This window comes from Haliotis rubra, unplaced genomic scaffold (genome assembly GCF_003918875.1).
Source record: "Haliotis rubra isolate DU_JTF1 unplaced genomic scaffold, ASM391887v1 Scf8, whole genome shotgun sequence".
Classification (NCBI taxonomy): domain Eukaryota; kingdom Metazoa; phylum Mollusca; class Gastropoda; order Lepetellida; family Haliotidae; genus Haliotis; species Haliotis rubra.
In genome coordinates this window covers 2940386-2956529 of record NW_025767523.1, presented here as the reverse complement: position 1 = coordinate 2956529, position 16144 = coordinate 2940386, and the positions used below count along the sequence as shown (strand labels likewise).

The 16144-nt window shown below is 41.8% G+C and overlaps 1 protein-coding gene across 1 annotated transcript in view; it reads left to right on the top strand.

The window, feature by feature from the left end:
- The window catches only part of LOC124261492 (ATPase family AAA domain-containing protein 5-like), a 25617-nt gene extending 9473 nt beyond the window's left edge, over positions 1-16144 (top strand). The window contains 7 exon segments of the mRNA XM_046695813.1: positions 9519-9699; positions 10703-10824; positions 11395-11553; positions 12199-12708; positions 13564-14198; positions 14574-14732; positions 15039-16144. Coding sequence (XP_046551769.1) covers positions 9519-9699; positions 10703-10824; positions 11395-11553; positions 12199-12708; positions 13564-14198; positions 14574-14732; positions 15039-15117 — 1845 coding nt within the window. The 3' untranslated portion in view covers positions 15118-16144.

Below are 16144 nucleotides of genomic sequence, written 5' to 3'. Positions count from 1 at the left end.
TCATCTGCAAGAGTTAATAACCAATTTTCAAAAGAGGATTAAATACGTGGACTTATTGAATTGTAACTACATGTGTGACCCATGAAGATCAGGTTTAGAATTGATCTTCAGCATTCCATGCTTGTCTAAAGAGGCAATTTACAGGATCGGGTGGCCAGACTTGCTTGGTTTGTTGACACATGTTATCATATCCCAATTGAGTAGATCGACACTCATGTTATTGATCACTTGATTGTCTGATCCAGACTTGATTATTTTCCACCATAATGTAGCTTGAATATGGCTGAGTGCGGTTTTAAACAACAAACTGGATTGTTGCTAAATGTAGATTTAAACATCTCCTCACTCTCTCACTCTAAGACCGCCTCCGTGGTGTAGTGGTTAGAGCGTCCGCCCGGAGAGCGGAAGGTCTTGGCTTCGATCCCTGACCGCGTCATACCAAAAAAGACGTTAAAATATGGTACTTGTTGGTCCATTTTCCTTATCCTGACTCATGCTCTTTGTGCTTGTCTTCTTCTTCTTGCTGAGGGATTTATAACATAGTGGAACACTTGTATCTCCTTATTTGAAGCTTCCCTTCAAAATAAAATCACTAATTGGTACTCACCACGAAGTTGCTCCCCTTTGTTTCCCCTGGCGGAAAGGTGTCGCCACCCTCTGGCCATGTGCTTCACTCTCCTTCTTCAGCCCAGTGAGCAGGATGTGAGAGCCACCGCGGTCTCCTACACACCATATCCTTTGATAATCTCTTAGTTTTTACCTCTCTTAGGTTACTATAGAGGTATAGCTAGTATCCTTTACTAATTTGTATTGATTAATTATCGTGATTTCTACTGTTTATTCACGTGTATTCGCGGATTGTTCAGCTAGCTTTACGCTGATGAAAATCTGTACGATTTGTAGATTACGCTTTTTCTGCCTCTGATCCGCATGTAATATGCCCTAGTTGTGCTCTACCGCAGCGCTTGATTCACGCTGCAGTTACTGCATTAATTTATCTCATTCTGCATTTAATAAATATCATCTTTGCGCCTTAAGACGCATGCAGATAGGTCACGCAAACAAGGGCAAAACATGGCAGAGAGTCCAGATATTCCATCCAGTCAGCTGCTAGCGATCGACCCTCTCCCGCCTGGTGTTCTGCTAGAGACCCCGCGGTAGAGGAACGGGACGCAGTCCGCTACCTCGAAGAAACGACCGCCTCCCCAGACATCCCGCCATTGCAGACCAAGTCTAAGAGGGCCTCAACGCCTTCTCAACGCAGACTGAGGACCCCCAGGGCAGCGCAGACTTCCAAAGGAAAATCTACGAAGACAACGCAGAACTTCTCAGCCGAGATCGCTCCAGCAGCAGAATTGGGCCTCTACGATGATCAGCCGATAATCATCCCCGACTTACGGCACAAGAAGTTTACCGTGTCAGCGACTGTGACTTCTGCAGAGATCACCATGCAGCCTGATGCCTCTACACTGACGCCAGACGCTATTGATGTGGACCCCATCGCAGAGAAGACGCCGACGACTTCGGCCACAGATCATCCCAGAAGACATGATGCGCAAATTATGAACATCATGGAGGACCACTACAAACTGCAGAAGCAGGGTCCGAGCCTTCGCGAAGGCTCCAACGTAGACAGCACCCCAGAGGCACCCCCCGTCAACGTAGCAGCCAGGACGATGTCACCTTCGCGAAGGAAGTCCCGCACCACCTTGACGAAGGAGCTAGATGTACAGCCTTCGCGAAGGCCTTCGCGAAGGCGGGATAGATCATCACCATCTTCGATTTCATCTCTAGATATGGACTCGGACCATCAGACATCACGGAGGCCTTCGCGAAGGTCATATCATCGATCCCCGGACCGATTTAAATGAAGCTTTCGAAGGCATTCGCGAAGGACATATGATTCCAGATCTTCATCATCTAGAAGGACATCGAGGGACTATAGAAGAGCTTCGCTGGCTATCAACGTCGCTTCACAAGTCTCCTCGAAAATCATCCCATAGACGATCTCCACTTCGCTTCATCACCAGGTCGATCACCCGTCAGATCTCCACATAGAGCGGCGCACAAGTCAACTAGATCGCCACAAGCCTCATCGGACATACAGACAGCTACACGCAGTCCCGAAGAGCATCTACAATTCGTTAATGATGATGGTATTGAGGATGATGGAGGAATCATTTTCTCCGATGCAGAGATACGGTATTGGATGGTCAATAACCTAGATCTCTCATCACCATCTAAAAGTGGCAATACAGCGCAGACGATTTGATGAAGGAAGACGATCCAGATGCGATCACACTCTACCCCCGACCGACCGGATCAAGGCAGTGCCACAGAATCTAGATGCAGCTTTCCAGAAAGCTACGAAAAGTTCAGACACCACATCTGCCCAACTTTCATGCCAAGAAGTTCTCCACGATAACATGGACTCTTTCTACAAAGCCCAGGACATCGATGAGAACTATAAGATCATCAGCCATGTCAAGAACAAGATTTACAAGATGGATGATCGCAAGTTGGCTCATATAGAAACCATGACGACGACGATGTTCTTTGGGTTAAATAGATCTAGGACGCATCAATGAGACTCTTATCACTAGATTCGGATTCCACGACGGAAGATGATAGAATGATTTATTCTGCCTTACTTATGCAAAAGAAAGATCAGCAGTTTTTAACGGATCATCTTACATCTGTTTCAGCAGCACTGACCTTAGCTCGTCGTCAAGGCCTCCTCGCTTCCTGCAATTGGGGGGAGAACTTTACAGCCCCACTTTATACAGCCCCGTGGTCGACAACATCCATCTTTGACGGAGAAATCGACAAAGTCGCCAAGGAAGTCTCTAAGGATTCCAGGGAAGTCCTTATGATTAAATCGATGGACACACTAGCCAGCGTCATTCGTCAGACTTCACAAAGATACTCAGGCAGATCTAAGTTCACGGGCCTACAAAGAGCAAGAGACAGGAAGATAGCCAGCTCTAGAGGTAAAGATTCTTTCGGCCGGCCATATGGCAACTATAGAGGAGGATCAGGAAGAGGCAGGACACCCAGAGGTTCCCGCAACTATAGACGCTGAAACACAGGTTCGAACGACTGGAGTCTTCCACCCCAGCCGCTCCAGTACAGCCAGCACAAGTGGGTGGACGCTTCCAACTACACTGGGAAAACTGGGGAATATTGCAAGACCCTTACGCCTCCAACATTCTTCAACACGGATTTCAGATCCCACTACAGGCTAAGCCTCCGCTGACAATCAAACCCCTCAAGTTCGATTTACAAGCTTAACAACTACCAAAGATAAGAGAGGCTGTTTCATCACTCCTATCCAAACAGGCCATAGAAGTAATAGATCAAGCAAACGTCGAACCAGGTTTCTACTCCCCAGTTTTCCTAGTTCCCAAGAAAAACTCCACGGAGAAATACAGACTCATCTACAACATGAGCTTTTTCAACAAGAATTATCTACTAAAACCAATCGGGTTTCTCGATGATACATTTACCTCAGTTACGCCAGATGATTCGGTCCTATGGACTACATGGGCAGCATAGATCTACAGGATGCCTACCTGCACATCCCCATTCATCCCGATTCCAGGAAATACCCACGGTTTACTCTAGAAGGGCTACATTACCAGTGGAAAGTACTCCCATTCGAATATCATCAGCCCCTGGCTATTCACGAGGATAACTAAAACCGATTATCATCTTTTCTACATCGCCAAGGGCTACGAGCGCTTTTACCTCGACGACGGGATACAGGTAGATCAAGATCCACAGCATCTCAAACTACAGTTAAATTACATCATAAAGCTACTAACACAACTAGGATGGTTAGTAAACTTTACGCAAGTCGGACCTAGTACCATCGCGAAGACCTGCAGTTCCTAGGTATTCGATTCATCACAAATCGCGAACCGTGATCGTTGTACCAGAAGACCGCTGGCTCAAGATACAACAGACCATTCCACCAGCTCTACTCTCTCCGCTACCACTTCGACAATGGCAGAGCCTACTAGGTCTTCTCACATCAGCCCAAGACATGACTGTCACAGGCAGATTACAGTTACGGCCCCTACAGGTCTCATCAACGACATCTCAACGATGTACAACCATTCAGTCTACCAAACATCTCAGACCTCATCTACTATGGTGGACCAAGAAATCGAATGTCTGCGAAGGGATTTGTTTAGCAGAGCAGGAATTCAAAACCCATCTATATGTAGACGCTGTTACTCCAAGGTTGGGGAGCTCATCTCACCAACCACACGATATCAGGATTATGGAATCAGCAAGAATGCAAACTCCATATAAACAGTCTAGAAATGAAAGCTGTAATCAACGCCATTCTACATTGGAGCACATTTCTACAAAAAAATGCACCTAATGATCCATACAGACAATTCGACAGTGGCGCTTCTACATAAACAAGCAAGGCTCAACGAGATCGCTGAACCTTTTGAACCTAAGCTTTCAACTGTTCGATTTAATACAAGATCTAAATCTACATGTCAGAGCAGTTCACATTCCCGAGCCAGAAATATACTAGCAGACGCTTCTCTCTCGCCTCATCTACCATCACCGACAGAGTGGATGATCAACAGGGAAATATTTGCACAGATAATCAAGCAATTAGGGAGCCGCTTAATAGACCTTTTCGCCACGCCGATTCAACAATCAGCTACCGACATTCATTCGTGGTCACCAGTCCCAGACCCTCAAGCTTGGGCAACGGATTTAAGTCTATCATGGAAGGCCTCACGCGCACGCTTGCTTCCGCCAGCAATAATACCTCAAGTATTACAGAAAATCAGACAAACACAGAGCCTACAACTCACTTTGGTCGCTACTCTACTGGCCGCCAGAACGTGGTTTCCATACTAATTCAAGAAATCGGTCAACCAGCACTGGAGCTACCCAAGCCGCTAAAACCTGTTAATTCATCCTCACACCAAACAAGTGCACGGAAACCCAGCAATGTTCCAACTACACGTATGGACTGTATACAAATGTGTTTAAACAAGAGAGGATATTCTGCCAGGGCGGCAAAAGCAGTCACGCTTTGCCTTTACGCTATTTCAACTCGTGAACTTGTATGACGACAAGTGGCACAGTTTCAAAAATTATGCAGCAAAGAAAGGTTTTACAGCGCAGAGAGGCTTCACAGCCTCAAGTGGCAGACTATTTGTGTTACCTGCGCCAAAACAAACATTTAAAAGGTTCAACGATATCAACATATCTTTGCCGCTTTAGTTCTGTAATCACCATGAGAACGGGTGTCAAGTTGACAAGATCTCCAGAGTTACTGGCCTTACTACGAAAGCATTCCGATTGAGGACCAAAAGCGAAGTTCCACTTCCAGCTTGGGATCTGAATATAGTGTTACAACACCTCACGAGTGAGGTTTATGAACCTTTGAATCGACAACTTTTGAATTTCTCTCACAGAAAACACTTTTTCTGCTATCTCTAGCCACGCAGCAAGAATGTCTGAAATTCACGCCTAGATTACTTAGAGGATACAGTTTGATGACAATCATAACACAGCGCACCTCGGACTAAGATGGGATTTCATCGCTAAAAATCAACTGCCAGGTCAACCAGACAGGTTATTCCACATCCCGGCGCTTATCCTCTATTCTCGATCACAAGATACACAAGACTTATCACTGTGTCCAGTAGAGCCAAAGTTTATTTATTTGACGATCCAAAACAAGGAGAAGATTTCTCAAACGCTTATTCATCCCCTTATCGCCTACAAATCAAACAGAAGTGTCAATGACCACAATATCTATTTGGATAAGGACTGTCATTCTCCGTGCCTACAAGGCAGCAGGTTTGGACCCACCAACAGCATCAAATCCACATGAGATCAGGGCATTGGCCTCCACCCTCAGCTCTTCACGCAACTGTTCCTTGAACACATTATGGAAGGATGCTATTGGAAATCTAACATGGTATTTGCTAATCACTACCTGAGAGACATCACTACAGAAGATGTCTCTGGCATTCACCATTTCGACCACTGGTCCTCGCCAGCAACTGACAGTTCCAGAGGGCTTAAATATTACCCTCACAAGATTAATATGTATTATATACATACTTATCTAGCTTATAACTCTCACGGAGTTTTAGGGCTATGTATATATGTTCAGCTTAAGTTATTCAGCCTTAAGCTTATACTATGATATGTTCAGTTTCAGTGCCTCTATCAGAGTCACTTATATATATATATATATTATATGTATTGTTCAATATATTAATAATGTAATTCCCTTTAATGGCATTATGTAACCTATGGTTTTTAATACAACAAACATCCTAAGTCTAAGCCTTCATGAAGTTCCCGTGAGGGGATATTACAGTATATCTATACAAAATCACTAATTATAAATCCAAAGTATTCTGTTACTCCCACCTCCGTGTCCCAGAGGGATGCTACAAGCAAAAAGAGCATGAGTCAGGATAAGGAAAAATATGTAATTTTTGGAGTAAAATTGATATTTTATACTTATCCTGACTCATGAGGTTAGCTCCTCCCATCCTCCCCACATAACACTTTGGATTTCCCTGTAAGTTCAAGTGTTGGGCTCGCAAAATCAGGAGAGAGTGGAGCACATGGCCAGAGGGTGGCGACACCTTTCCCGCCAGGGGAAACAAAGGGGAGCAACTCGTGGTGAGTACCAATTAGTGATTTTATTTTGAAGGGAGCTTCAAATAAGGAGATACAAGTGTTCCACTATGTTCGCAAGAAGAAGAAGACAAGCAAAAGAGCATGAGTCAGGATAAGTATAAAATATCAATTTTACTCCAAAAATTACATTTTTATATAGAATTGGTATTAACTTTTCTTGAGTTATATTTTTAAAATTAAGTTGTAATTCAGTATTGCATTTAGATATTACATTTAATATAATGCAGGACTATAACCAAGCATAAAAGTCTTAATTGGTCCTGTTATTGATATATTTCAATATCCTAATAAGCCATAAATGTAGATATTTGCTAATGTGAATTTGGAGATTTGTAATTCCAGTTTCGAATTCTGCTGACATATGCTACATAATAAAGCCGAATGTCAGACACTAGTTGTAGTCTACTCCAGGGAGCTAGCAGCTGATAATGGTTCATGATTGATTAGTTTAGACAAACCAATTACGACTATTGGTTGATGAAAAATCCCATTGATTACCTACACTGACTAAATCATTCCAACCCTATTAGACATATCAACCAAAGGGCTTAATCAATGAGACTGCTTTGATGAAATTACCTGCTAACATCTGTTAGTTGGCTATGTCATGTTAACACTCTGATGCAGCTGATCAATGTCCCCCAGTGTGTCAGCTGTGTAGAGAGACATGTATAACTGAATCTCACAGCTGACAGTTTTACTTGAATTTACCTGTAGTAACACACACAAAAATAAGAATATCTTGACCGACAGATTTAGATTTGAGTGAGTTTAGTTTTACGCCACACTCAGCAATATTACAGCCATATGGCGACGGTGTGTAAATAATCGAGTCTGGACCAGACAATCCAGTGATCAACAGCATGAGCATCGATCTACGCAATTGGGAACTGATGACATGTGTCAACCCAGTCAGCAAGCCTGATTAAGATTTGAAATGAACCCAGTCTATTATATTATTTTCCGACTGTTTCTTATACGACATGTGGCTTAGCGGTTTTAAATAGCTGGAAGATTGTGTAGTGTTTAACAAAAACAAACAGAATAGGTCTTGGCAGTCTCTTTTGGTTAGGGGTGGTGGGGTAGCCTTTGGTTAAAGCGTTCGCTCTTCACCCGGGTTCGATTCCCCACATTGGTACAATGTGTGAACCCCATTTCTGAATATTGCTAAAAGTGGCATAAAACTGAACTCACTCCCTGTTTTGGTTGAAAGAGAGTTGATTGTATGTCACCTTAACACCATGGCTTGTTGCTCACTATAGCAACCTCTGGTCTCAGCTAGTGGCTGTCATAGCTTGAATATTGCAGAGTATTGACAACAAACAAAATCTGAACACCAGGCACCGATTTCTCGAAACAAACTTAAGTTTTTACTCAAATTTCAAACTGAGTTTGACAATTGAAACAGCTGAATTTTTAACTCAACTGCATTTTAAAAATAAAATAGCCCAAACAACTTAAGTAATCTATCCAACAAACTCAAATTGTCTACTATTTTGGAGTTTAATATCGATTTCAGTTCATTTTGGGAATTGCATTCTCCTTATTTTTCTCAAATTTGAGTAAAAACTCTAACTTAAGTCAAAACTCAGGCTTAAGTTTGTTTCGAGAAATCGGGGCCAGACCCATAACAGAGAGATTCACCCTGGTGGTGGACGTGAAGGACCTGGGTCACTTTGTTCTTCACCTGTGAAGATCTGAGTGAGAATCTGTTTTCTACAACCCATGCTTGTCATAAAAGACAACTAACTGGATTGCGTGGTCAAGCTGGCTGACTTGATGCATGTCATTTTTTATGCATAACTTCTTTGAGGGACATTTTAGAAGTTGTGAAGTACAATATAGACAAACTTTATGGATAACAACTTCTTTATTTCGTGAGTGCAATGTTTCAATACAGATTCTTGTATAGTTGTCAAGCAGGAGCGAAGTTGTCCATACAGATGTCTATATTGTTACTGCATGGCATTGTATCCCAGTTGTACAGATTGATGCTCATGCTGTTGATCATTGGATTGTCTTGTCCAGTATTGGTGTTCCGATTAATTGAAATAATCGAAGATTGGTCGAAGTGACCAAACGACCAAGCAATCGATCACATTTTCTCATAATCGAACATAAACGATTTTGGAACTGCTGTTTTAGTCTTTGAAACACTTGACGATGGAACATATCTTCGAAGTTGTCAGGGCCTGAAAACTTGTTTAATTCTTAGAAAACTCACTTCACTAACTGAAAAGTCATGACTGAATATTTCTTGAAGTCCCCAGAAGGTTTATGTTCATGATATATCAACGTCACTTTAAAGTAGCAAGGTGCATCATGTTATACATATCTGCAATAACAACCTGGATAGGAAAATCTGAAAATTGGCGCTAACCAATTTTTATCGATGATTGTTCGTTGGTAATGAAGCAATCATCAATTATGAGATTTCAACCAATTCCCAACACTATTGTCCAGACCCGATTATTTACAAATAGATGCCATATAGCTGGAATATTGCTGAGTGCGGGTTAAACAACAAACAAACATGATTTCAGTCACTTGATTGTCTTGTCCAGTCTCAATTATTTAAACCGCATCGTCATGTCACCCAGCAAAATATGGGTACCTGGTTGAATAAAGTCATGTGACTATAACCTTCTAGCGCCTAACAGGCAGCTTGGGTTATCCGGGGTAATAAGAATCCGATTCTGATTAAGCGCCGCGAGACTGCGCTGTAGAAGATTACTTATTATTATTATTTATGTAGCTGGAAAATTGGTGAGTGCAGCATCGAGCATTTAACAGGCTAAAGACACATTCTCACATGATTTCATCATTCAGCTGCCAAGCCAGCCAAGAAAGAGGCGAAACTGCCCACAGCCTTTACCAACCTGTTCCGTAAGGCTGGCACCAAGGCGGATCCTGTGGAGGTCATTGACCTTGAGGCCGATACAGCAGAGAAGTCAAAGAAGGAATCGAAACGGAAGAGGAAGCGAGAAAAGGATGTCGATAAGGGTAAACTACTATAATACCCATTTTTTAATGTTTATAACTCTATAACCTAAATAATATTATAGATAAATGTGTCAGTTACAAAAACTTCACAGTCTGCTCATTTAATCATGAACACAAAATACATGTGAAGATTACAGTGCGAAGTCAGTGACATTGTAGTGCAACACAAGCCCCGGCCATTCTGTTTTCAGCTTGTCATGAAGTAGTAGTTACAGAGGGCGTGGCTTACGAATATCACAGAATCACTTGCAATTCGGTTTTATCCTCCCGGCATGTAAAGCAGGGGGATATAGTCGACGCCTCGTCCGTCTGTCCGTCCATCTGTAATCATTTTGTTTCTGGAGCATAACTCAAAAACCGTTCAATATTTTTCATAAAAAATTGGTATATGTATCAAACAGATCCCAAAGTGGTGCCTTTTGCTATTTACAGACTTTTGTCATTTATATTTTTCTCAGTTTCCATGGAAACAATTCAGACTTATTCTCAAAAGGGAGGGGTGGGCTTCGTTTCCAGAGCACAACTCGAAAACCTTTCAGTATCTTTCAACAGAACTTATATCAAACAGACCCTAAAGTGGTGCCTTTTGCTATTTACAGAATTTTGTGATTTTTTTTTTGCTCGGTGTTCGATGGAAACAGTTTGGACTTAGTCTCAACAGGGAGAGGTGTACATCGCAAAACTTCCGTAATAGGCAATCCCAAAGTGGTGCCTTTGAAAGTTCATAATATCTTTCAACAGAACTTGGCAGATATATGAGGCAGATCTTGGGAAGTGGTGCCTTTTGCTATTTACAGATTTTTGGCATTTATAACTTTCATGATTTCTCAGGGAAACGATTTGGACTTACCGGGTAGTCTAAAAAAAGATCACGCTGGACTTTAACTGTCAGATGATTTGTTCGTCCAAATATGTGGGGGCCAGGGGGATATGTCATCTTCTGATGACTCGTTTATGAATATTTTGAGAATTAACACATTAAATATTTAAATATTTATTTCAGTTGAGAAAAGCGCCAAGAAAGCAAAGAAGGAATTGAAACCAAAACCAAATCCCATGAGAGATGAGGGCAGTCAATCTGGAGGACTTGAACTATCCACCACCACACTCATTCTGTTTGATGAAGTAAGTGCTTCATAAGCAGTTTCCTTGATAAACCTTGGAAGTGTTAAAGTTATGTGTTAATTGGGGTACATTTGTTTTGTTGGTTAGTTGTTTAATGCTGCACTCAGCAATATTCCTGCTGTATAATAGCGGTCAGTAAATAATCGAGTCTGGACCAGACAATCCAGTGATCAACAGCATGAGCATCAATCAATGCAAGTGACATACGATGAAATGTGTTGGTGTTTGTGCTGAAAGTATTGTGCCATATGGTTCTGAATGAGTGAGTGAGTTAAGTTTTACGCCGCACTCAGCAATATTCCAGCTATATGGCGGCGGTCTGTAAATAATCGAGTCTGGACCAGACAATCCAGTGATCAACAGCATGAGCATCAATCTGCACAGTTGGGAACCGATGACATCTGTCAGCCAAGTCAGCGAGCCTGACCACCCGATCCCATTAGTCGCCTCTTACAACAAGCATGGGTTACTGAAGGTCAATATTCTAACCCGGACCTACACGGGTTGCCATATGGTTCTGACAAACCTCGTCTGAGAAAACTGCTGTCATGTAGGGGTGACGTGTTTCAGGCTGAGATCAGCTTTGATGATGACAAGGGCTACCTGCCAGCTATACAGCACTTCATGATGAGGACCAAGATTCCCATCATCCTCACTACAACGGACTCAAGCTTCAGCAGCCAGCTGCAGGCGTGGTACGAGGGCCTCACCTTCAAACAGCCATCTCAGGTGAGTTGTGGAACTCAGATGTACATTTTACAGCAAAAATAGGTGCCAGAAAATTACTTAAGTAATTGCATTAGATACACACACACAATCCCGAAAAATAGCTGGGTTGGTCACACATAAAATGCAGTACTGATGTGCAGATGGTAATGCTATATTGCGATTTTTTGCCCCATGATAGTATTTTTATTTAATAGGTATACAAAACTACCAATGGTATTATTGATTGTAGGCGTAACAATTGACAGGCACTTTACAGGCACTTCATATTAGAGTGAATTCCCCTTGATTTGAGTAGCGGCACAGACGAAAATGGCTGACATTGACACTGTTGAGAAAATGCTTTATTCATTTCTTTTACATTGATTAATGCAGTCATCAAGCCTTACAATGGTTTACAACTACTGAAATACTTTTGCAAGAGTTTAAAACTATCTCATTACTGGTGTGGGGTACTATTGCAGTTATTTCACAATGGTGTAAATAGACCAACCGTCAGTCCTACTAATGTGACAGTACTGTGCCATATGTTTTTGGAGTTGACAGAAGTGCAGTGGTAACTCACTCACTCACTAACAGAATATTCTGCAAGCTTTCAGGCTTGGTCCTTGTGACTATTATCTTGAACTTGCTTTCCTCTATCTTCAGCTGACAATCGCAGGACACCTACAGACAATCTGCCTCGTGGAACGGGTGAGAACCAGTCTGGATGAGATGCTGATGCTGGTCAAGCTGCACGGAGGCGACATCAGGAAGTGTCTTCTGTTGCTACAGTACTGGCTCAGCTCTGGGGGCGGGGCCAGCAAGGCCCACCACCCTGTCAACACAACACCACGCACCGTCCTACACAGTGTCGATGACAACACATGCTCTCAAGACTCAGATTCTCAAGGAACCAATGTTGGCACTTCGGTGGCTCCTGAAAACGATGATGATGACTTTGTGGTGTCAAAGCCGTCTCTTGGGAGGAAGAGGAGGGTTTTGGACGATGATGATTCGTCAGCCAGTAATGTGTTCCCATCACGATTATCCTCCCAGTCGGATTCAGGCTCTTCAAGCAACTTCCCCCAAGTGCATTGTTTGAGACTGGAGAACCTTGCTGGAATTAGTCAACCGTTACCAGATGTTTTTGAAAAAGTGCTACAGTCATATCTCCGGGTAGGTTGCAACTGATCTCAGGGAATGAAAATCATAGGGGGAAAAACAAATATCAATTTCTCATAATACTGCTACCCGTGAAGGTCCGGGTTAGAATGAACCTTCAGTAACCCATGCTTGTCGTAAGAGGCGACTAATGGGATCGGGTGGTCAGGCTCGCTGACTTGGTTGACACATGTCATCGGTTCCCAGTTGCGCAGATCGATGCTCATGCTGTTGATCACTGGATTGTCTGGTCCAGATTCGATTATTTACAGACCGCCGCCATATAGTTGGAATATTGCTGAGTGCGGCGTAAAACTAAACTCACTCACTCACTCATAATACTGCTGGAATTTTGCTAAAAGATGTGCAAAACCATACTCGTTTTTGAAGTATCAAGTAAATCATTTTATATATATCATATGTTATAATTCAGCTATTCATGCTATTTCTGTGTTATGGGGTAATAATTATGTTGTACATAGACCATGGGGCATGGTTTCAGCAGTAGTCCAAGGTGCCTCAAATTGCCTTACAGTTGCAGAGTTGTGTCCCTTTGGTGTGACAGTATTTGATGATCATAGGTTGAGTCCCAGGTGGACACTGATTATGATCATGGGTTTGTCACTCCCTTGTCCTGCTTGTGGGTGTCAACAAAATGATTAATATCTTGCATCACTCTATCCTTTCTTCCAACATAAAGCTGACACAGTGTGATATAATTTAAATAATTTTGAAATGGCGTTAAAACCTAAATGCTCAAAAGTCTTTGAACTTTCACCATCTTAATCCTCTTTATATAGGTCATGTTGGCCACAAGTTAATGTATTAGTAAACTAATCAAGTAGAACACATTTTAATCTATGTTCATAGGGTAGGTGTGATGATCAACAGACAAGGAAACTGCTAGAAATGTGCGAGAACCTCCACAGTATCAGGATGTCTTCTCTGTCAGGGAACCTGTTCCATCTCCTACCCCTGCCTAAAGTACAACCACAGGCTTCCAGCCTCCTACTTGGCTGTACCAAGACAGTGTCGAAAGAAAACAAACTGTCACGGATACGCACAGATCTGTTCGATGATGAGGCTTCAAGTGATGCCCACGAAGAGGAGACAGTGATTGAAAAATTGGCAACTGTTAATAATAGTGAGCCCAAAGAGCAAAAGGTTCTGAACTCCAAATGTTTAAATGCCTTTTCTCAGTATTATGACTCTATGTGTGATTTAGATATTATGGGAACATGCGCTGAGATGATTACAATGCAGCAGTGCTATGCAGAGTCAGGGAGTGATTCCCGAACAATGTCAGACTGTCCTACAGTGGCCTTGTTGACACAGGAACACAACACCGAAATGAATCTGCGAAGTGCTAGGCATCTGTATGGGAACATCACGACAGCTGTGGACAGTTATATGGAGTGTCAGGCAGGTGACAAACTACCGGATGAAGTATACCTTCCTGTACCAGGTGGACGGACAGCATTCAGCTTGCTCGCATCTGAGCCAAGGTAAGGCAATATGGGCATGAAAAGTGAGTTTAGTTTTACGCCGCACTCAGCAGTATTCCAGCTACATGGCAGCGGTCTGTAAATAATCGAGTCTGGACCAGACAATCAACAGTATGAGCATCGATCTGCGCAATTGGGAACCGATGACAGCAAGCCTGGCCACCCGATCCCGTTAGTCGCCTCTTACGATAAGCATGGGTTACTGAAGGTTCATTCTAACCCGGACTTTCACAGGTGGGCATGAAAAGACAAATGCAAAGCTTTACCCTTTTTTTTTCCCGTTGATGTTAGTGACCCCTAGTAAGATTAGATACATGTAGGCCAGCAAAATATGTTTCTGTGCTGTGGGTTTCAGCTGATGATTGCTTATTACAGGTTGTCAGGATCTATTAAGAGAACTCACGAGAATGTGTCTGACAGTCTACCATTGAACATCCACTGCAGTCATCGCTCAGTTCACATGGATTATCTCCCATCCGTCAGGGCCATCAGTCGAGCAGAGCAGCATCGGCAAATTGCCAAAACAAAAAGAAGGTATGTGTGACAGAATCATAGTCTTATTACATAATACATATTTATTTTATGTTTGTTTTAACCTAAATTCAACTTAGCCGATATTTACATGATAATCACACTGTCGTACATTATTTTGAATGTAAGCTAGCTAATATTATACCTGTATGTAAGCTTTTCTTCTATACCAGTATGACTACTTTTAAAAACCTGACATCAAAATAAAATGATAAATAATTTTCCCAATGTTTACCCACTCCAGGTGTTTATTTTGATTTATTTCGCTGTTGCTCTCTTTTTTATTTTAATGTATTCATGATGTTTTAGGTTCCACCACTACTTTGACAACATCGGCATGTCACTGAAAGAAACAAGTCTGAATGTCCTCTGTCAAACCTTCTCATGAGTTGCCATGAACAGCTTATGAAGAACTGGAGTTCTGGACAGTGCTCAGAAAATATGTCTGGAATGCTCAAATGGGATGCTGAGCTTAGTGATTTTTATCCTTTATTTATAACATAGGTCATTTTTTTTCTTTTCAATTTCATGGACGGTCTATATTCATAACAACAAATCACTTGGGGTTTTGGGTTTTGGTAAAGGTTGTTTTGCAAACTTCACATTCAGTATATTCCATCACTAAACACGCAGGTCAACAGAATTATATCTCAGTTATCTATCAGAAAGAAAAGAAAACAATGGCACCTCATTAGCATTGGCATTGGAACTGCAAGTATGAAGAACTTGTCTACGAGTTGTTCATTTATCATACATATAGACAGGACATGGCCAGAATATAGACTGATTCTGAATGAGTGAGTGAGTTCAGTTTTATGATGCTTTTAGCAATATAACAGCAGGGGAGACTGAGGTCCTGAAACAATTTAAAATAATTAACTGGGGATAATTCTCTCTTGTTTTGTCATTTCCTGAAAACAATTCTGTTCAAAATAATATTAGAAGCTTTTTTTCTCAATCCAGACTTTGTTGAGCTTAGTACAGGCTGTTGTCACACTTAAGATGTAGGAATTGGCACGGTTTTATTTTCTGCCTTGGTTTTAGTCTGGGCTGTGATGTAAATATGTATAAGTCCTGTTTGTCCATATTTATTGAAGACATTTTCTGTTAAGATACATTGTATGTGAATAGTAGTTTTATATTGACTGTGAGCATGGTAATTTTAAACACGTTATTGTACATTGATGTATTTGATGCTGCAGGTACAACTCTGAAAGTGGCATTAGAAATTTTTAATATATTTTTATATGAAATATTGTGCTATAGTTATGCGAGGAAGTTATTGTGTGTTGAGTCTGTTTGCATTCATTTCTAATTGCACAAAACGATTTTTATAACCTGACCATTGTAATCATATTGTGAAGTAGGTGTAATATTGGTAGGGATACTATTACAGCTTTGTGCACATGACATGG